The sequence below is a fragment of the Indicator indicator genome, chromosome 22, assembly GCF_027791375.1.
Source record: "Indicator indicator isolate 239-I01 chromosome 22, UM_Iind_1.1, whole genome shotgun sequence".
NCBI classification, from domain to species: Eukaryota; Metazoa; Chordata; class Aves; order Piciformes; family Indicatoridae; genus Indicator; species Indicator indicator.
In genome coordinates, this window is record NC_072031.1 from 7,534,754 (window position 1) to 7,558,784 (window position 24,031).

The window sequence follows — 24,031 nt, forward strand, 5'->3', positions numbered from 1 at the left end:
TACTGTAAGTTTGTATCAGATGCCTGTACACATAAAAAACCCATTTGATGGAAAAGCTGGTGCATGGAAAATAAAAATCAAAAGCAATTCTGACGCTAGAATCCTTACAAAAAACTTTTCGTCTCAGCAAAACTTTAAAGGAACCAATCACAATACAGCTAATAACAGCAGCACTAATTATTCTGTCAAAGAAGCAATACCCAGAACAGGAATTCTACCTTTGCTAACCATGCCACAACTCTAATCACAAACATGCACAGCACCAGGACTAGCCAAGCGACAGCACCAGTGGGTTTAGGAATTGGATGGGGCAGAAAAGCAGCTGGGTAAAACCCTAGGCAGCCAGTGCTCACCATGGCATTTACACTTAATCTGAGTCATTCATATCGTAATCCGTCTCTTCATCCTCACTCTGAGTGCCATGCAGCATGCAGCAAGTGCAGAAAAAGGAAGGGAAAAAAACAGATTGCAAGTGAGTTAGAGCTGCAACAAAGTACAGTCCACTTACACTTGAAGAATCTGGGAATGACATTTATTTACTTTTAACTGGGACCCTCACTCTTTGCAAGGAAGTATGGCAGCAGGCAATTTCAAGGAGGAACATTACAGATTTTATTAAAATCTCCTTTTTTATATGTCCTAAAGTCAGCAGAAAGAAGCCAATAGGGCCATGCAACATCACAGCAGGGACCATAAGCACAGAGGAAACCGAAACCAAACTGAACAGCAGCTACCTTAACTTCAGTGTACTCTTTGCCATGAATGGGAAAGGATAGCACTTGAGAACCTCACTTTGAATGCAAACATTATGAACAAGCTTTGATCATTTGTCCCAAGGATGACAGCCCAATAAAGTGGTATGAAAGGGAATAATGCTCATGCAAATACAGGTTATCTTTCAGAGAGTGCCATAGCTGCCAGTGACAGCCATCAGAACCATTTAAGTCAGAGTCTCAAATGCCATTGATGTCCTTCCCTGAGGTGTACTGGAAGAAGTCAGCTGCTAACTTACTATGTGAGCTGTATTCAAAAAAAAGAAAACACCAGAAAAGGATTCCTATAAGCAATGAAGATGCAGCTTGATTGGATGGGCTATCAGAAAATGCTTTGTCTTGTTCTGCAAGTCCAGTGCTATTAATTAAAACTGAAGTGCTTGTCAATAAAAATTACATAGTGGCAACTTTTTGTGTCCTCCAATCCCACCTGCTGTAAAAGTAGTCAGAAGATTCTCTCATGGCTTCCAAAAGTCAGTCCCAGTACATAAACACATTATTCTGTATATATCACTGGATACCAGAATTTCCATCATACAAACTTCATGAAGACCAAGTCAAATACTAATGAATAGATTGCAGACTGGAGGATTAACACTGTCTTAGAGGGAACTATTAAAACGACAGCTCCCAAGCTCCAGTCAAGATTCCTGAACACAGCTGTCAGAGACCTCCCAACAAAAAAGAAAATTTTTTTCTTCATAAGCACAACCTATTGAAAAATAATTTATCTATTAGAAACATTATATATATATATATATATATATAAAAAGAATTCTTTAAGTATTGCCTTAAATTGACAGCTCGATTCTTCCAGGACAAAAGGAGTGAACATAAAAGTTTCTACCTCAGTAATTCTTATTCACCCCCTTGGTCAAATTATGCTCTCCTCTTCTCTGAAACAACAACCAAGAAACACTTCAACGGACAGAGCTAAGATTAAGCTGCTCTCAGAGCTACTGAATTTACAGATTTGTAATGCACTCTGAACTAGTTTATGTATTTAGAGCTTAATAGTTTCATTTGGTTTGTATTTTCTTTTACATCAAGAATGCAATCACAGAATGTAACTCTGGCAACTTTTCAAGTTCTATGAAGACAATACTGTTCCTTATGATGACATCTATCAGGTTTTAGAATGCCACATTTTATTTTGGGTATATATCTCAGCACTCAATTATTACCACACAATTCTTTCACTTGTCAACATCTCAAGTTTTCCTGAAACATCCTGGCAAAAGCAGACCTTGACTAAGGTTTTGGAAAGAGTGAGCCATGGCTTATCCAGGTTCATTGCTTTACCCTTGACTATATTATTCCCTTACAACTCTCTGGAATTTTTATCTCAATGATGGGCAAAAAGCATTTCACTAAGATTCCAGCATAAAGTTTGGAGTATTTTTACAGAACGATTTATACAAATCTCTCCATATGTGCAGCTGCATAACCAAGTTACAAGGCACAGAACGGAGTGAAGCTTTATCTACTTGAGGCCTCAGTGTCAAGACCCAGATCAATTCTTAGCATTAATTCAGTTTTCAACTGAACCAGTGGCAAAATAAGGAAGCATTCATATGTGTGAGAAACAAACTTCAGATTCTCAACTGTGAAAAGCAAGTATCTGCCAATAGCTGAAAAAAAGAGAACAGGTATCAGGAACAGCAGAGAGTAGTGCATTTAAAGAACCCATCTGGTATAACAAATGGGTGCTGACTGCACCACTTACAATGGACAGGAAGCCATTATTAGTCATGAGTGAGGGGAAAAAAGGCAATTACTTAATGGTCCAGAAGAGAGGTAGGCCTAGTATGGCTCAATGAAGCCCACCAAATTTGGCATAATTTTCTTCAGTCCAATGTCTCATAACTTACCTTTGCTTTTTCACTGGGTTCACTGGTTGTGCCATAAGGAGTGTTATGCAATTCCTTTGAGACAACACACAGAAATTCCGCCTGATCTTCATTGCCATAGTTATAGGAAGAACCAATACTGACCAGCTGAAAGATGAGGGGGGGGAAAAAAATCAATCGTATTTCCACATAAAAGAAATTCCATAAATACTCGTCATTAGTGCAAACAGTCCTCACACTTCAGGCTGTTGACTGTACCTGAAGCATGATTCTCCACTTCAGTGCAAATGTTTTGATGTTAACAAATACACTGACACTCTGATAAGATAAACACAGATTTATTTTTAAATACAGAATTAACCACTTGCAGTTACGATTATATTGTGAAAGAAGAGGCTACAGAGGCAGGCGAGTGGAGAAGCAGCCTGTTGCCTATTTCTATTATTTACTAGAAACCTTCCCATCCTCCACAGTTAATTTTTAAAAAGCTTGCACATGGTATCTTAATGTAGCATGATTTACATGTAAATGGCTGCATGCAGGAAGCACTTTAGCCTTAAGAGATACCCACCACTTGACTTACAGAATAAAGGTACTTCTATTAAAACATATGTTGAGTGGACAAAGACAAATTTTGCATTTGATTGGAAAACAGCAAGACACAGCACGGTGGGACACAAAGATTAACATCTAAAGTTCATATGGACTACTACAAGGAAGTTAATTAAGGAAGCACTACAAGCAGAAGCCATGTATAATGAAAGGTGGTGCATTTACAAGCTTCTGCAGGTCTCCATAGCAAGTGATAAATGAAGTTACTGCCAAAGAAGGATATTCTCAACACCACCACTACCTTGTATGCAGCATGTTAATAAAACGGCAGAAACTTCATGTAAGTTGTCTTACCTTACACATAGCACACTTACCTAATGCTAGAAGCTTTACATAGCCTGCCTTTCCAAGCCAGAATCAGTTCAAATGTAGCTGGTTCATTTATTTTAATAGTTTATTTCAAAAGCATGACAGGATAATGTATGGTGCTCTTACTACTGACACCAAGTCCCAAAAATCAGCCTGTTGCAGATACACTGTATTGAAATGTCATTGGCAAAACTATATTAAATCTACCTACCAAATCACCACGCATCTGACAACACTGTCCTATTCCTCCATCTCTATCATTAAAGTGCCCTTGACTTGTTTTCTTGGACAACACTACTTGAAACACCATCTGAAAACAAACCTCATACTGCAATTAGTCTAGGACAGCACCAAAGAGAGTAAAAGCCTTGTTCAGGAAGAGAAGATGCAGCCAAGAATTATTCTTGGGTCAAAAATCTGTACTTGAGGGGCAAGATTATTCCCCTAACAAAAGCAGATAGTAGATCAAGGTTAAAAGCAGCTTGCATATAGCACTGTCAGAAGAACATAAAGCCTCCTTGTATTTTTAAGGAGGGAGAGGAGAGACGCTCAGATGTTCCAGCACTGTGGTAAGACAGCCAGGACGGCACCTCCACAGACAGGTCTATAAAGAGGAACAGACAATGTGTCTGCATAGTGATGCCAACTCGATGCCAGGCCTAGGCTATGTCAGAGTTTTTGGACCCTGACTGTATTACAGCATCTAAGGCTCAGCCTCCTGCTGGCAATCAAAACCCAACACTCAAACTATCCACTTTAACTACACCATCTAGATTTGATGACCAGAAACTTTTTCCTCTTTCCTCCACTCCTAACACCACTCCAGCTTTGCAAAATGTAAACAGAGTAACAGTCTGATCAAAAGGGAACGTGATAAAGACATTTCTTCCACCAAAACCACGTAACAAAGCTACAAGGCCCCAAGGTTTTGCAGAAGTACCAACATGACCTGACTGCAATACAAAAGCACCATTCATTGTGAGAGGTTAAGGCAGCTAATCTTCCACAGCCTGCATCACAACCTGTTTGTGTGATGTACAGTCATTTCCAGCACTTAAAGAGGGCCTACAGGAAAGGTAAGGAGCAACTCCTCATCAGGGAGTGCAGTGATATGATGAGGGGTAATGGTTTCAAACTGAGAGGAGATTCATATTAGGTATCATGAAGAAATTATTTACTGTCAGGTTGGTGAGCAACTGAAGAGGTTGCTCCGAGGTGGTGTAGATTTCCACTCCCTGGAAGCACAGAAGGCCAGGATAGACAGGACTTTGAGCAAGCTGGTCTAGTGGGAGGTGACCCTGTCCATGGCAGGAGCGTTGGAACTGGATGATCTTTAAGGCCCCTTCCAACCTAACCCATTCTGTGATTCTATGAAAATCGATAAAGTAACTAGTTACTTAGCTGCACAAAGTGGACTAAGTCCACTGAAAAACTGGAAAATCAACCCAGATTTACTTCATATATAGAGATGATTTATTGATTCTCTTGCCTTTCAGCAAAAACATATTATACACAGATTTTCAGGGGAAAAAAACATCCAGTTAAGATGGCTATACACCTGCTGAAGTGGTATAAAGTTTATCCTATACATTTCACAGCAATTACAAACCATATGATACAATACTGCTTCAATTGCTGAGGTAAACTGTGGGACTATTTTAAACAGTATTTTTAACTATTTTAAACAGTATTTTTAACTCCCTCTTAAAGGCCAAAAGCGGGACACATGTTTAAATACAGCCATGCATAATTCATCTTCTCTGAGGCAGCATTTGAAGAACAGAACTCAAGTGTATGATTTGGTTTAGTAGACAGTCAACTTTTCTTCTTGCAAAATGGCAAGAACCTGATAGCAGATAAGCTGTGATAACAACTACCAGAAGCAAAAATGGTTTTTTACTGATTGACACTCCAAAGAAATAAATTTCCTCTCTGCAAGCAGATATGGTACAAGATCCAAACATCAGCCAAACCATCAATCCCGGTTCAAGAAGGCTGATGGGTTCTCAGTTGATAACTACTTATTCGTCCTACTAATGGTTCATAATCCAAATTAACTGACCTCTTGCACATAATTCTTTTCAGGTGGCATAGCAGACTTCATAGCTAGTTGGATAGGACTATTAATTTAATTGATTATAAAGCATCTGGATAACTTTGGACCATTATTAATCAGCTGGTGCATTTCAAGATAAATCACTTTGGCAACACAAGTTCTTCAAATCTCCAACACATGATACTTTCAGAAGCAGTTCCACATGCGTGCAACTAAGAATGTATTATTTGCATACTATCAACTGCATGCTAGAAACTTCACTTTTTGAGATGCAGCAGCAGCAACAAGGGTGATAGTAGAGAAAGAAACAATGGGAAATGACTGCAGATAACAGAAACCATTGTGACAGTAACAAAGCAGTATTTTAGCACCTGTATTCCAAAAGTCACTCCATTGTTCCCAGTGTTGGTGACAACACCTTAAGAAGGATGCTGATAAACCAGAAGGAATTGTTAAATTCCCCTACCCTGTGTCCATCTGTCCCCGCCCTCCACCCCTGAAAAAAAGTACTAAAAAGAACACACCACGCATCAGTGTAATCTGAGGTCTGCTAGACACATGTGCTGCAATGCTTGGGAAAAGGATTTCCCAAGATTATCCAGCCTACTGCTTCTCAGGCTTTCTGAAAGGACAAACTCTTTTTACTTCATGGGGCTTAACTAGTAGAGGGAGTTTTAATGACCAAGAACTTAAGGAAGGCAAAAAATTACATTTTGAAATTCCAAGTTTTGTAGCTTTGTATGGCTATATCTACATATATCCATGCAGAGGTGTATTTTTCCTTATTGTTTTTTTCCTTCTGTAACTTGTTTCATTATACTCTGTACTAAAGTAGTGAGATCTTGCCTGAGCATCCCCCTGAAATCTCAACAGTGTCATAACTCAGCATAGGGAAATGCCAACATTGCTCATTACAGAACACTAATTAGATCATGATCCATTCCCTGTTTGCATGGAATGAGGGTGCTGACACTAGCAGGCTGTCATCTGTAACTAAAGAAGGTAGGAACGGGCAGCATGGTTATTATTAAATCAACAGAAATTTAAGTATTTGCATTCTATTGCTTGATTGGCCAGTACAGGTCACGATTTTCCTGGGGGGGAAAAAGAAAAGATCAGAGAAATAACAATAGGGAAGTTTTCTCCTGGGAAGCAGCTCTGCAGAGAAGGATCTGGGAGTGCTGGTGGATAACAAGTTGGCCCTGAGACAGCAATGTGCCCTCATGGCCAAGAAACCTAACAGTATTCTAGAGTACATGAGGAAGAGTGTGGCCAGCAGGTCAAGGGAGGTTGTTCTCCCCCTCTGCTCTGCCCCGGTGAGGCCACATCTGGAATATTTGCCCAGTTGTGGGCTCCCCAGTTCAAGAGGGACAGGGAAATACCGGAGAGAGTCCATCAGAGAGCCACAAGGATGATCAGAGGACTGAAGCATCTCTCTTACAAGGAGAGGCTGAGAGACTTGTGGCTCTTTATCCATGAAAGAAACAGACTGAGAGGGCATCTTATCAATGCATATAAATATTTAACGGGTGGAGGTCATGAGGATGGTGCTGAGCTCTTTTCAGTGGTGGCCACTGACAGCACAAGGGGCAGTGGGTACACACTAGAACCCAGGGGTTTCACTTGAACTTAAGGAGAAATTTCTTTGCTGTGAGGGTGCTGGTGCCCTGGAGCAGACTGCACAGAAAGGCTGTGGAATCTCCTTCTCTGGAGATATTCCAAACCCACCTGGACATTGTGATCCTGGGCAACCTGATCTAGGTATACCTGCACTGGACTGGATGATCTCCAGAGGTACCTTCCAACCCCTACCCTTCTATGACTCTGTCTCCTAAAGTTTAGACTTTTAAGTAAGATAAAAACAATCAGAAAGGGCAAAGTTTAAAAATCCAACAGTTTCATGTGAATAAGGGTGGGTGGAGACTACCTGATGCAAAGCTATGGTCAGGACTGTTTTCAAAAATTTAAGCATTTATTTCAGGGGTAATAATGAATTAAATTCCCAAAGAACTTTTCCTACACCTGCAGCTTTGTGCTTTTCAAAAAAGAACATTTAACAAAAATAGATGACAGAATGGTACAGCTGAGAGAAGAGATCAAATAAGTCCTGCATCAAGTTACTCAACAGCAGCAAAATACCTAAACTTTTTCCTGTTTTAAATCAATGACTGTACACCTAAAAATATCCTAACGAACAGGCAAAATGGTTGTTGCATCACCTTTAGGAATCTCATTTTTTAAGTGTACAAATCTCCTGCCTGACTGAACTGAGACAGGTCTCAAAACCAGACATTTCAGTAACTTGCCCACACATTGCTGATGACCTGGTTTAACATCACTGTTTCAGAACCTGCACAGCACATTTACAGGACAAACCAGCAATGGCATTGCCATCACAGGTAACCACTCCAGCCTGCACAAACAGCAACCCTGGCTTTCTCTGCTTCTCGCTTTCCCACTGGAGTTACTCATATTAACTAACTCTTCATGACTACCAATTTCCTTCTCTTTCCATGATGAAAGATTCTCAAAACTGAATAAATTTCCTAACAATTATTCTCAAATTGTATTTGAAATATTCTTAGACTTTGAATATTACTCCTTCTCTTTCAGATGCGGTGAACTCCTCATACATGAGAAAGCTCATCTTGGAAAGCCTGTCTCTTTTAAATTATTATTTTATTTAATAAATTACACAAACCAACAGCTGATAGAATAAGAAGGCCCTGCCCTCAGTCGAATGTGAATTTAGGAATGGCCTCTTTCCCTTTCAGAGTCAGAATGTTACAATGCATTTACTGCTGCCTTCTCAGAAGGTTTGCAGAAGGCTACTAGATAGACACACACGTATGAGCCATTAGCCTCAGCACTGACAACTGATACCCGGGGACCCCAAGTGTATTTATTTCAGGTCTCTCAATGCTCTTAAGCCTCTGTTAGACTTCAGATCTAGGAGGAAGGATAATTCATTCCCTTGCAGATTTTTTTTCCTTTTCTTCACTGCTCTCCCCCATCTCCCATTACATTATGTTGAATTTCACTTGAGCTCTCTAGAACACGACCATATGGATAACATCACGCTGCCTGTACCCTACACATCCCTAACTGCAGGCCACATTTCCTACTGAGATCCAGAAAGTTTGCAAATCCAGTGCATTAATTCCACATCCAAATGTTACCCCTATATAACTGCAGGGAACAGATAATGCTTGGCACACTGAAAGCAGATTCTGGAACACAGCTAGGCAGCAGTCCAGGGTTAACATCTAGAACTGCATGGCTAAGTGCCCATGGAAACTCAAATGCAAGGTCCTGTGCATGGCAAGTCACTTTACTAGCCTCATGATATTGTTCTGATCTTTCAGATGGAACAGCAACCTACACAGCAAGGGAAAGAACAAGTACCCCCAGTATTTTATGGATGAAAACTACTACAGAACCCCAGACTCCCATCCAATTCATGTGAAACAGTTAAAAACGGAGCACGGCTACATAAAGAACCGGAAGCTGCCTCCAATGCAAAAAATCCCTCCCAAATTCTTGAACACTGGCAAGTAACACAGCAATTAAAAAAGCAGTGGCCTGAGGGCAAGGGGAGCAGGAAGGATGAGACAGCCTCAAAAGTCAATGACTGAAGCTATGGTTCTTCAATTTGGTTTCAAGAGAAGCTCCCAAAGGGGAAAAAACAAACAAACAAACAAATATATATAAAGACAAAAAAACCCAGGATGTTTGTTCCACTTGAGACAAGATTTAAAACTGCTGGATTTGTTCTTCCCTCACATCTCCATACTTTATTCCTGAAAAATTCTGTTATTCGTTTTTCAGTTTGAATATATTTCATCCACCCAAAAAAAACCCAGTTAAGTTCTGAGTTCCAGAAGGAAAGGGTTTGAACTCAGAACTTGACTATTAAGTCGATGCAACACACTTGAACTGAACAACAATTAATACAGAATGTCCCTTTTTAAACTCAGTGAACTCAAAGCTTTATTTACAGGGCTCCTAATGCTTAAATTATACCACTTAGCAAATATCGATCAAAGACTGCTAACTTTGGAGAGAGATTTCAGGAAAAGAAGTCACCTATTGAGCAGGTAAGAACCCTTCTTAAGGAAACCCTTTAACTTAATAACTAGAGGGGCTTGTTTGGTTGCTTTCTTATGATCTTTTCAACATGAACATTCATAATGTATCATGAAATACTGCGAATATAAATAAAAGCCAGTCACAAATACACACAAATTACTATGCGCCGTACATCCAGGAGTAAAGTGGAATGATTTGAAAGCAGCAGAAACGCAAGGAGGCCAAGCATATCAGTGTGAGGGCAAGAAGAATGGTGTGACACACCTCACTGCAGCATTTCTGGAAGCATCTCTCTTCCCCTTTCACTTCCCGTGACACTATCAGCAGATACTCTGACTGCTGGGCCCGGCCACAGCTGTACTGGGAACCTAAGCTGACAAGCTGAAATAACCAATCAGAGCAAAAAAAAAAAAAAAAGAAAAAAAAAGAAACCTTTGTAAAGCTCAAGCACATACTGTTATCCAAATGTACAAATCACACAGGTAACATTCACCTGCCACTAGGACAGGCTGCCATCAAGCTACAACTTTCATTTCAACATAAAATTTATGGAGGCAGCTGCAAAGCCTTTTGTAGTTTCAACAGAAGTGAAGAGCTACTGATAGAAAGTCAGAGAACTCCTCATATCACTGTGATGTAGCCACCTGCTCTGAAAAGCAGAACGTTTGGTGCATTATGAAAGTGAGCATTGCTTTCCTGTGATACTTGCCAAGTGCAGAAGGCAACACGGACAGAAGACTGGAAGGTGTTATGTAAAGCATTATACCAAGCCTGGGTATGAAAGAACTTCATCTTGTTCCAGATACTGATAAACAAAAATACAGCTAAGGAAACATGGGGAGTTAACTAAAGGAAGAAAAGGTTAAGTACTGTAAATTGGTTTTGAAGGGGTAATTTACCAAAGATCTACGAATATAACTGGAATGGAAAAAAATTGTCTTGTTCTCATAAAAAATCAGCACCAAGAATTCTGCTCACTCTTGCCAAACATCTAATAATTCAGGAGTTTCAGAACAACCTCAGCTAAATTTCTCAACTTCATATTACAAAAAAATATTTTGTCATAATAATACATGGCAGCTCCTAGGTCATTTAAATTAAAGCATAGCCTGTCAGTGCACTTAAGATTAGAGCTTTAAATCAAGTATGAGTAACTAGACAACAATTGCCTGTCCTGGGTAAACTGGCTATTACTGCTGCTAAGAAGGTTCGTGAAAACTAAATTTAATTTTATCCTGCTATTATGTGAAAAATTGAAGGCAGCAGCTAAATACCATCCTCCTCATACAGTGAACATAAGTTAATATAGCATCATGGTGACAGACACAGGTTACTTTAATCGTTAAAACTTACATGACCAAAACACCACTGCTGCCTAAAGCTTTCCTCTGTGGCAATTTTGTATAACCCATAGTTCCTCATTATGTAGTACTGACAAAATATTGGGTTTTCTTTCTGACTGTGAAGTGGTAACAATTGAAGCTAACAATCAACTACAATCACAGAAGTGGGGCAGCACAATTCTTGGCAGCAGTGTTTGGACTGGAACAGAACCGTAGTATTCTAGAAGTGCATTCACTCCTATTCCTTGGAAAAGAGCATCAGCACATCTGCACAAGTGCCCCACAAGTTCAACACCGTCCACTCCCACTTAATCACCACACCAAATTATTTTACAAGAAAATTTTGAAATGTTGAGGGGAAAGAAATATTTCTGATCAAAACCAACCATTTAAATATGTTATGGAGCAGAGAGCACAAAAACTCTCAACCCACAGGAATATTACTGCTCTGAAGAAGCTATTTTCTATCCCACCAGGGATATGTAAAAGTGTGTTAGGTGCCACTCCAAAGACTGCTTCTGAAGGAAGCGTGCTGCTGAGCAATGTAAGTCTAGAAAAGATAAAACATTACAGAAATGCCATAGTGATCTCAAATCTTAACAATCAAACTGCTCATATTATACAGTATATTCCAATCACCTTTCAAGTGAGTTTCTGCTAAAAGCAGGTCTACAATACAACCAAAGGAGAGAATGGAGTAGTCTGAGGTAATGAGAAGCTGAATATTACGAAACCATACAGCTGTTGTGTTTCATCTACTTCACATTATGTGTCCAAGAGAAAGCAACATGGGGGAGGGAGGAGTAGGGAGAAAGCTGGATGAAACAAGAACATAATGTTAAAAAAAAAAAATCCCTGGAATTTTCCAGTTCTAAAAGAGATGACAATATTTTCTCAGCAACTGCACTGTCAAAGCACCATCACTCTCAAATGTGATATCCCCAAGGAACACAAGGCACTAGGACAGATAAAAGCCAGTGTCATTTAATCTTTTAAAAACTAAAGAACTTCCCCTTGTAATGAAAGCTGGTTTCTCATGACAATTATGTCAAAGAAACTTTGACAATGCACTGGTCAATCAACACTGCTGTGCATTAAGAGAGAGTTTCTGTCAGGGAATTAAGCAGCATGCAGCTGCTGGCACACCAAACAGACCTGGTAATGCTTGTACCACAGAATGAAGCATGGGAAGCTTTCTCTGTGCTGGTTAGTTCATCCGATCCTGACTGTCTCCATGTCACCAGCACCTTAAGCATTTCATGAAATATAATCAAAATGTTCCTCTTTTACCTCTGTGTGCCACACTTTCGAAATGTGTTGCTTTGTTGTGCTATTTGAATGAGAGTGCAGAGGGTGAGAGGTTTGTGCATGTTCCAATCTCTCCTACGGCTGGCACCAGACACTGAGAACAGTGCTGGCAGCTAAGCACTTGTGCCTCACTCCAGAGTTAATAAGAGTCATTGCTCCAATGCAGTTTAAATATTCTGGCAGGTAGGAATGCGAAGGACGAAGAGGCCAAGTAGTCAGTTTCTTATTTACAGAGATTAGCAAAGGTAACAGAAAGATCTTGTAACTTTACATTGTATTCTTGAACATAGACACAAAGCTATTTGTATGCAGTACAAAGAACAAAAAGATCTGTGTAGTTCACACCTATCCAGCTTCACATCCATGCTGGTTACAGTCACCCTCCTATGTGCATCAGTCCTTTGTATCAGAACCATTGTTTGGATCTGAGAACATTTCTCTCCCAAGCTCATTTCTTTCACCCAGAAGTTTTTATATTTGCCATACCATTTGTATAAACTTATATTAGTTAATGTTGGTTTATTCATCCTTTAAATGAAGAACATTTCAAACATGATGTAGATATTTTTGCAGAAGGTCAGCACAGTTTACCTCCTGGGAAGCTATGGGGTTTTTGTTCTTCAATAAATAAGGATACAAATATCACATTTTAATTTAACTGTGTATCTTCACCTATCTGGTTTCTGAAAATTAGTGAATTTAAAAATATGTACAGAACGGAGTTTATATTCCTCTCTCACACAACTGAATTTCTAGAAGGTTCTGTAATGATATCCCAAGTGGTTTTTTCTTACCTGCTCAAATTTCCAGCCATCAGACATTGTGGAAACCATTTGAGTGAGCTCCTCTTCCTGGCACTGCAACACCCTGTACACATGTTTGACTGGCACCTTCAGGAAGAAAGAGAAGATGCTCAATACATCATGGAATTCACTGTTTGTTAGTTGTCTGAAGTCCCCCTTCTTCAGAAATGATAACACCACCTTGAACAACTTGCCCTTTTTTCTTTTTTTTTTGCCTTATTTAAAAGAAATCTCATTAGTTCAGAATCACTTTGCAGAAGACTCAATGCTTCGCCTTTAGAACCTAGAAGCGCTGCTTAACAGTGATAACAAAACAATTCTTACCTACCATTCCATGTGGAAGCAAACCACACCATTCAAAATCAGGCTGAGGTTCTGCAGGGGCCTGCCAAGCTCTAAGGAATGCCTGACCATATTAAACACTGTATTTCCCTGTCAAAGTTTCCCACCCAGATCAATGAATCATAGAATGGCTCACCTTGGAAAGGGTCTCAGAGATTATCCACTCCAACCTCCCCACCATGGGGAGGGACACCTCTCAACTAGACTTGGCTGCTCAAGGCCTCATCCAACCTGGCCTTAAACACTTCCAGGGAAGAGGCATCCACAACCTCCCTGGGCAGCCTATTCCAGAGTTTCACCACCCTCCTACTGAAGAACATCTTCCTAAGATCCAGTCTAACCCTGCTCTCCCTCAGCTTCGAACCTCTCCCCCTTGTCCTTTCTCTAGACACCCTCAGGAAAAGTCCTCTGCAGCCTTCCCGTAGGATCCCTTCAGGTAATGGAAGGCAGTTCTAAGGTTCCCCTGGACTCTTTTTCAGGCTGAACAACCCCAGATCCCTCAGCCTATCCACACAGCAGAGGTGCTCCAGCCCTCAGACCATCTTTGTGGCTTCCTCTGGATTCACCCCAACAGCTCTGTGGCCTTCTTAGCTCAACCAGTGATGGAGGAAGCCCTTAAGTATCTTACTGAGGAAACAAGCAATTAAAGGAACCCACCTATTAATTGCCATAAAACAAATAATCAAAATTACACTCACCTGGGAAATTTTGCTGTCTCTTTCTCTTATTTTGTCCTTTACCAGTTTTATTAGTGATGTGATATTGTAGAATTCAGCCTCTTCCAGTACACCTAGTATGAGAACATTTTTTGGAAAAACAGCATAAACCAAAGACTCGAAGATAAAGCCACCCATCAGTCCCTAAGATTATCTTCTCTACAGCTAGAAAATGATTTCTCCTGCTATAGGAAAAGTTCATTTACCAAACTAATGCTTCTGGCTTCCTCGAGGCACATGCAGGTCAAAATTTATCTCATTCTGACAAACTATCCTAAAAAGCCCCACATAAAACTAATGGCATTTCACATACAGAATGAGAGGCAGGAAACACACACAAAAAAGAGCACGAATGCCATTCCACAGGAGACTGTTAGACCACCATGGCTCAGACCTTGCCCCAAGGTGGAATATTAAAAAGAAATTCATACAGCCCTGAAAAGTTCTGCAGCTGCTACTGTGTAGAAAACTTCTCTTCCTGTCATTTGAGCTCTTACACTCTGAAACAAAGGCTTAAAGACACAGTACATAGACTGAGCTCAGCCACATGTTCAGGACACAGCTGTTCTCCACATATAGCCTGTGGTTGACAGTGCATGTGGACATTTATTTCATGTTGCATTTCTCTTTCATTGATCTCTTCAATACCTTATCAATGCAGTATCAGTGCTATATGGTTTAAATCAGTCCTCCATTACAGTAAAAACTGTATGAATTTGCAACAGGGAGGGAGAAGCTGGGGACAGCATTCACTCTTCTAGAGTATATTCCACACATCTGAACATCCCAGAACTTCACTCAAACTACACCTTCTAAAGCTTGCTTGACAGTTAGTATTCTTTTCCTTGAAGAGAACTAAACCCAAATATTTCACACTAGATTATATGCTAAAAGGCATCTCCCCTCATGTTTGAAAAAATTTTATTTTAGACCAGAGAGGAGGGCTGTGAGATCAGGAATCATATTCAAAACATTTAAATAACAGCATATACCAGAAATGCACAAAACTGACCAACTTTGCTTGAAACAGATCAAAGTACTTCACTGATTAAGATTTACCATCAACTTGCAAATTACCTTTCCTGACTCAAGAGCAGTGGAAATAATGAGTAAGTGAAAAGAAAGCAAGAGATTTCGTAACATCTTACCTTCCTCAGCTAGGTCCTTGTTAATAACCAGTTTCCCATGTCTGAGATAGTTCAACACTGGCCCAAAGTAGGTCGGGTCTCTGTCTATTAAATAGGCACCTGTTTCATCCTAGATTAGGAACAGAAACCAAACCAAAACAAAACAGAACAAAAAAAAAAAAAAGAGGAAAAGAAAAAAAACAACAACAAAAAAGAAACTCACAACCCCAAAACACCACCAAAAAAAAAAAACCAACCAAACAAAGAAGCCCAAAAAACCACAATGATTTGAACAGTAACTGCAAGCTAGTACTCAGCTTGGCATCTGAACAGCAAGCAGATACTTAGACAAAACCACACCCCTTCAAGCCGAGTTTATTAAAGACATTAAAAGGAAACCAGCAGCACAGCTGTAATGGTATCAGACTGATCACTCAGCTGTGTAATACATAACTTCTCTTAGCTGATCAATCCCCCTTGGCCCCTTACCGAAAGATTATCAACAATGTTAGTGTGAAAGATGTAAGAAGAAAATGACAACACTGAAAATTAAGGTTGAAGATCACACTTTTAAACCAGGAAACTATCATTTTGTTTGGAAACCTGAGGAATCCAAACAAAGGATACATTCCAGTGGCGTTTAATCCCCAGTTCGTTCTTCCCTTTTAAAACCAAAGGCAAACAAAGCTACCTTCTCTTTAACCTCACCCCTCTGTTGTAAACCCTTTGGGTTTGTCTTAGCTGACATGTAGAAATACTGGCAGTGACCTGAGAACAGCTGCGTGCCAAGCAATGGCTCAAGGTGCATGTTCTGAACAAACCAAAGTATGCTGAAGATGTCCCTCCTTCCTGCCCCATGTGGACACAGAAAGGACAAGCCATCCTAACTGACGCTCAGCTTACTGAAGACAGCACAGCCTCCAAGGAATGCAAAGCACAGTTCAAGGGATCCACCTTCAGAGTTGGTGTTCTTGACGGAGAGAAAGAGCAAACCTGGCACTTGCTAAGTACTGCAGAGTCCATGTATGAACAGCTGCAATCAGGGCAGCACTGACATCCTCTGGCTGGCCAGAGGTCTAAGGAAGATGGGCAAGAGAGATGTCCAACAGACCCACTGCTCCTTTCTGCTATCAGGTGGATCCACATTAACCCTTTAGCATCTACATTTATTCTCGAATACGTATCTACAGATATATATTGAAGAGAGTTGGCAGCACCCTAAACACCTTTTTAATCTTTAATATTCTATTAGTTTACAGGGGATACTAAAAAAAAAAAAATCACTACCAAAAATTTGAGATACATTTGAATCATTCTCCCCCAAAACTGTGTGTGAGAGCAATACTTGTTCCACATGAAAACAATTCCACTGCCCCAGTGCTCTGCATCTGGACATTAACAGTCACACATAAAGGATTGAGCACTGAACTGTGACATCTGAAAATTCTCTTACCAGTATGTAAAGTTCACAGAACGTTACACTGGAAGTAGGAGAGTGAGTGTGTTTCCAGATAGATGGATTTAGTTTCTGAAGGAGTGCTCTTGTCTGAGCTGAGCTGGTAGAATGTCGAAAGATCACAGCCAGAACTAAGCATCTTTCTATAATTACAAGCTAAATGCTCACACAGTCAGACACACTGTGGGACTAGAAGAAGCCATTCAGGCAACAATGTGCCTTCAAAACATAACAGAAAAGAAGAAAAAAGAAACACAAAAGTCTTACAATTTATGGTGTGATAGTAGCTTTTTTTTTTTTTTCTTTTTCACATTAATACAAAACCGATAGTTAAAGTCTAAGAACTCTGGCTCATTTTCAACATTGAGCAATCCAAATTCTGTCACTAAGATTCACTTCAATACACTAATTCCATGCAAAATTATGAATAGCCTGAATAATTCAGAGTAACTGGCCACTTGCTCACCCAGATCACAGGTATGGAAAACTTGCATTAATTCCACATCTTCTTCCAAAGAGAAGTGTCTCGGACTAAGACTTTACAGCTCAGGTATACTACACACTAGTGTCAGAGAGTCAAGACTGAAAATGTAAATCATTCAGTCACAACAAGCAAAGAATGCACAGGCAAAAGAGGCACTTCCCAGGCATCTTCCTACAGAGAATGCCTTCAGCTGCCCGATTGCCCTTCAGTGTTCACTAAGCACTTCATTTTGAAATCACTAAGAAAAGCAGATTACACTGGATCTTTAAGAATGTTTATTCAACCATAAAACCACTAACACAGTCACCAGCTCCACCTAGAACTCTCCAAATACAGGCTGTAAGTCTTTCCACAGTCAGAATATTGTCAGGATTGGCTCCATCCATGTGTACGAGCAAACGCATTATGTCCTCACCTGCAATTAGGGTTTTGAGTATTTTCTAAAAGAAACATTTTTGCTTTGTTGTAAGACAAGAATAATAAACTGCACTTCAGATGTGATGTAGAGAGTTTAATGGTGTAGCTGCAGTTTGCGCAGATATAACTGAAGAAGCTTCAGGCTGGCTAGCTTGACTATTAATAGCCTGTGTTGTTCCAACTACTCTACTTCCTCTGCCAACTAGTTAATTAATTTTCTACTAGCTTTGAGCAAGCTTGAATCTTCACCCACGCAACTTGTGTGGGTATTTTGGCCCCTTCCCTAGTCTCAGGTGAACACCACAAATGCCTGACAAGTCTGTATTCTAATAAACTCTCAGTTCTCTCTGCTGCAGATATATTTTAGACAAGCAGGTATTAACATTTATCAGCACAGCTGATGAAACTCAGGTTTCCTCTCTATTCAGCAGACACATAACCCCACATTTGGACCCCTGAGGTGTTCCATACAAACTCTGCCACTCTTTGTAAGGACACTCAAACCAAATGCTCCAGTTGTCCATTTTACCATTTGAAAAACAAGACTACTGAGTTGCAGCGAAGACTGTTTTTTTTACTACTCTCCCACATCAAGTGCGAGAATCTCCAAATTTGAATTTTGGATACCAGAGTCGGCTACAAGACTCCAGTAAGACTCAAAGGTAGGACCAAATGCATCCAGCTCCATAATTCCACTTCGTGTTCTCTTCAAGCACTGTACTAGTTCAAATGTCAGAAATGTATTTCCAGTTAATTTTCTTTACTGAAGTCAAAACTACTCCAAAGATTTCTCATCAAATACTTTTTCAGAATGGACACACTCAGAATTCACTCTGCCAAGCTCTTGGCCCAAAGGTGTGTGCTGCAACTATCTGAGCACCTGACACCATTTACACGTGCTGAGTGAGTGGCAATTCTGCTGAAGGCAGCAATATGCACAAAGTGATATTTGGCACTAAATCTGGATTTAGAAGTTAATTGTCTCCCCTAGGTCCCTGCATTTTTAAAATCTTGATCTAGATGCTCAGAACACATTTTTCTCAAACTGTGTGACCTAAAAACTTTGAGCATCAATGGACTCCCAGTACTGATCAAAACCACACTAACAGCACAGCTCACTTAACCAGTCAGAAATCTCAATAAACTTTACCTCAGTTTTATCTTACAATAATGACTACAATTAAGATACTTTTTAGCACTGACAGGTAAGGATGTGCTATCAGGAAGATTTTGATTTTTCTAAAACATTCCGTTCTTCCTTCCTTCCATAACAGAATCTGACTCAGGACAACTATGCTTAACTTGAGTAAGACATACAAAAATTCGAGCACTGTTGCCAAAAACCTTATCAAGAAAGGCTGATAATCTCAGGGGGAAGTTTAAAGAATGATAGAACAGTTTATAAAAGAAAACCTGCTATAGAGATAAAATAGGGAAGGTGCTGAAAGCAGGAAATACCTGGCAGTAAAATATAAAATCTGAGCATTAGGTTTAAATACAAAGAAGAATCTTAAATACAAAGATGGCTACAACACTGCCAAACATACTAAATTCAGAAAATAAGCCCCACAATCTCATTCCATTCGACTGGGTTTGCCACTGGCCATGCCAAGGGCAATCTTCCCTTTGTTGCAGCTGGGAACATCTCTGATGCCAAGACAGGCTGCACGGCCTCATGCAACATCAGCACCTGGAAATCAGGTGAAAGCAAACATGCTGCCTTTTCTGAAGGCTTTCATTCTTTTTAACAGCAAGCATTAGTTAAATAACAAAAAATCATGTTGGTGTAGAAATTACAGTCGAGGAAAGCTGCTGTGTATGCAACTGCCATTTGTGAAGTACAACCTCTGAACTATTTCAGGTTCTTATTCTCACTTCTAATAAACTTGTCCAGTTAAACTCTTTCAAGAACTTGATTTTCACAAGCCTCAGCAGGTGAGTTTAGGCAGAAACAGCTCTGCTATAAATTTTTAGTTTTGCTTGTAGGTCTGTTCTCATCTGAGATAAGCATTTCTTATGGCTTCAGTTTCTAAAGATTCTGATTTGGCAGTCTTGCAAAGAACATGAACTAAACTTCTTCCTTCAAACACTGGTACACAAGCTGATTTAATTACTGAGTCTTCTACTTAATCATGCTTCTAGATGTTCAGTCTATCCTCCTCCTTTCTGGTAATTGAAACATACAAGCTGGTTTAAATCTCCAACATTGTGAAAAACACACCTCCACCTGATTTTTGCTGAGTTGCATACTTATCAGATGAAACATGATCAGAGGAATGTGAAATGTCCCTAGAAACTATCAAATGTTTTCTACTATGAGCACAATTTAGTATTAATCTGTTGAAAACACATCTAAAACTTCCCAAAGCGAGATACTGAAGCACATCCCAGACAAAGTTCATGCTTTGTTAAGGCTATAATTTTCATGGTTCTTTCAGACAGAGGGCTGTAGCTATCGGTTCTGGTAATCTCATCTGCTGGCTCATCTGACGGGATTTTCCTCATTCCATGTCCCCCATATCCTCATCTAGAGGTAGAGACAATTATAGCTGAGATGGGTGTAACAGCCATCAGCCTACATATAAGCTCAATGACACATTCTCTATCACTTTAAAACCAAGTGTTTCAAACCTATGTAATTTTTAGGAAGAAAACAGAATGCAATCAACCAGGGAGTTCTAGGTCAAAAACCAGTTCTAATACTCCAAGCTTTATCTATTAGCTGCACAAAACTGTGCTACACAGCAGCCATTATAAATAATCTGTAATGTATGATTAAGAAAAACATGTCAACTTACTATGAGGTGACAGCTCGTAATGGCACTCCAAAAAGTAAAACCATGAGGTAAAAAAACCAAATAAACTACTATTAGATTTTGATTTATATATATGTGGCAAATAAGAAGAACCAGTATTCAGGAGGCTAACAGAAATCTCACCAACTACTCCCTTGCAGTATCTGTGCTCATCATTTAATGGCATCGGGTATCTCAAAATTAAACCATACAGACTATATGCTGATGTGCTACTGTATCAAGGCAGTGCATTCATAAACTGGTGGGATGTCAGGGAAGAAGGACTTTTTTACTCTTGAAAGGGCATCTGTGGTACCTTTTACTGTTCAGAATGAAAAAAAGGAACTGCATGGATTATGTTTTGCTCTTTACAGGAGATGAAGAGTCTGAAGATTCTGAATCAAATCTTTGGAAGAAAGATTCTATGTGTTTAAGCAATCTTAGGTACTGTAATTAATGCACTATGATGGGGAACCTAAGAGGTGGGGCACTTCTGCAAAACCCAAGATAACAGGTGACTGCAGAAACCACTTCTGAATGGTTGAAGTGGAAATCAATGGCTACAGATGGTTGAGACACAGGACATAAACTTCTGACAACTGTGGTTCAGCAAAGAAGACCACAGTTGGTATTTAACCAAGAAAGGCTTTGCTTTTTGTACACCAAATTGAAGGCATCCAGGTTTGAAAGCCTAGACTACTACGGATAACAGTATTTTCTTCAAATCCAGCTTTTACCCAACAATCTGTAGTTGTCTCTACACCTGCTCCTTTCCTGATGTTACTGAGCTACACCAGCTACAATTTTATTAAAAAAGCTTCTCCAAATGACAGAAAGATTCAGTTTGTTTGTATCTCGTTAAAGTGGTTTCCATTAGGCTTCTACACTGGCAAAAAAAGGATGACAGTGATATCTAAGCACCTCAAACAATACATAAGCACATTCCTTGTAAGCAAAGGCTATGGCTATAGCTCTGACTGCAGCTACCTTTAACTTGTATATGCTATGAACTACTACAGTTACCTAAGTCCAGAAATCTCAAAAAGAGTCAAGTTCCTCCACATCCTACCAAATAGCTACATAATCTTAAGATAACTTTATGATTTGCTGCTACAACAAAAAAAATGCGGGCACAGTAAAAAAAGCATGTTTAGATTAGTAGCCTCTTACATTGTTGCAAGATAGCAGCACAGTCACTGTGCTTGTGAAAGACAACTGATTTTAGCAAGGCAGTCAAATGCCTTAATCAGAACTTTTTAAAATAGGCCTTCTCTCTTGCTGATGGCATTAAGAAATAGCAAATAAGCGCCTTTTTTGCAGTGGTACACCTGAAACAGCTGTCTTAATAATTAAGTGTGCCTTATCTTTTATTTAAGAAACCTGAGAAGAAAGCTTTCCAACTCCATCGCAAGTAAAGGCAGTTTCTCACCTATCAACAAGCCATCTGCATTTCAAATCTTATTTTTATTAAACTAATCCTCTCCAAAAAACCAGCACACTTTAAGGTATTTTTTTCTCTAACTCTGAAACAAGTATTCAGGTTCTGTTCGCCATCTTCTTAAACATTTAAACAACCTTTCTGACAGTTACATGTGAGAAAATGAAGACATTGGCTACTATCCTCACAAAAAAAAAATATTAAACATTTTTATATAAAAATCAACTCTTTATTTTCAACCTGTTGGTTATATATCCAAGGGTTATAAGCTGTTCCCTTATCTTCCCTACACGTACCATATTGGAAGTTTTTTGTTTCTTTTGTCCATTATGGTCCAAAATAAGTTTCAGTGAGCACTGCATACCAATACTTTATATTGATTACTACACACCACTCCATAAACAAATTTTTAATCAGTAACACTTCTTTCCCTACTAAAAATGAGTCAGGATGAATACACGAATATTCAGTATCCATCTGCAATCCATGCAGAATGAGTAACATTTTACTCAAAGCATTGCTGGAACCCAGAAAGCTGTGGCTAAGAGAGAAGCTATTGTCAGAAGCAGTTTGATCTGGTTCATGAGACTAAACAAGAGGGTGATGACAGTGCAGAATTAACACCAGATCGGTGCTGGCAGACACTCTATTAGAGCTCTAAAACTAACCCCGGCCAAACAACAGAAAAAATTAAGCAAACATAAGAACGATCCTGTGCTCTCTGCTGGTTTTAGAAGCAGTTGTGTTTTTCAGCAACCCAGCCGCTTCGCACGGACTCAGCCCACGCTGCCCCCCAGGCTGGGCTCCCCTGCAGTGCACGACACTCTAGAAACCGCCCCGATCACGGCAGAGCCTGCACTGCCGCCTCGGCAGCCGCGCAGGGCAGCTCTGCGCTCCCTCTCCTCTGCCGTACCGCCCGTGGGCACGCCGCGGCCCGCCCCACGGGAAGGCCACGCCGCGCACCGAGCCCCGGCAGCACCGTCTCCTACGCGGGACCGAGGCACCCGCCGCAACCCGCCCTCGCCGTGGGCCGGCAGGGGGAGGGGGAGTGGCACGGCGGGACCGCGCTCACCTTGTCGGAGTCCAGGTCGGGGTCGGCCTGGCACAGGCGGAAGAGGAAGGACTTGGGGTCCCTGCAGAGCGTCTGCCGAGTGGTCAGGAAGCAGGTGCCCCCCACGTTCAGCCGCACCCACTTGCCGGGCACCGCGCCGGGAGGCGGCGCTGAGCTGCACCGGCGGCAGAGCCCACCCGGCCCTCCCAGGCTGACGCCGCCGATCGGGGATACCGGGAAATCGCAGTGGTTCTCTGTCGCCATCCTCGCCGCCGCCGGAAGAGTCCGCCCCAGCTACAGGTCCCGGGGCGTAGCTCCCACCGGAAGCGTCCCGCTAGGAACTGCTCCCTTCCGCCTCCTCACCCGGCGCCTGCGCTGGAGCAGCTTCATCCGCCGGGAGCAGTGGCGATCCAAGAAGGGGCAGCCGTGCCCGAGGGACGAACCGGTCGTCCGTAGACGCGCTAGTAGGGACTGCCCACCCGCCGCGCCAAGGCCGCGGCCCCGGCCCTCACACACGCCTCTCGCACTGCCGCCGCCGGCCCGGAAGTGTCGCCCGCCTGTCCCCTCCCCCCCACCCCCGCCCGAAGGACGAGGCGGAGGCCGGGCCAGGACCCTACATGCCTTTATTACAGACTACCAAGCATAAGTGAAATCCATCATCCAGTCACTAGCTACACATCTACAGCACAGAGATCTGTCGAGAGGAGAATAAACGGTCATTAAATTATGAGATATGATTAAATCATCGACCAATAGAAAATTTATATAATAAAGCCAGAAAAAAGGTGTAAAATATAGTTTACAATAATTATTCACATTCAAGGCTGTACATCAATACATACAACACCATGGCCCCGAACATGAATTCAATCCAAATAACTCATATATTAGAATTTAAATAACACAGACTGAACTAGAGGCCAACGAGAGTCAGCAAATAACCTTATAAGAATAAAAATACAAAAGTGTGTATCATATCATTGCATTATTTGCTTCTGCTTTCACAAGTTCTTAGAGGGGAGGGAGATTGTTTTGTGGTAGTTTTTGAGGAGGTTTGGGGAT

At 40.8% G+C, this 24,031-nt stretch overlaps 1 protein-coding gene across 1 annotated transcript; it reads right to left on the reverse strand.

Annotated features, from left to right (window-relative positions):
- Nucleotides 1-367: 367 nt before the first annotated feature.
- On the reverse strand, nucleotides 368-23,233 carry LOC128974470 (BTB/POZ domain-containing protein KCTD5-like). Its single transcript, XM_054391119.1, has 7 exons — nucleotides 22,991-23,233; nucleotides 15,350-15,458; nucleotides 14,184-14,275; nucleotides 13,135-13,230; nucleotides 9,954-10,070; nucleotides 2,645-2,770; nucleotides 368-412 (listed from the first exon to the last, which is right to left on the reverse strand). The coding sequence occupies exons 1-7, from the start codon at nucleotides 23,231-23,233 to the stop codon at nucleotides 368-370; spliced, it is 828 nt and encodes a 275-aa protein (XP_054247094.1).
- Between the last annotated feature and the right edge of the window lie 798 nt (nucleotides 23,234-24,031).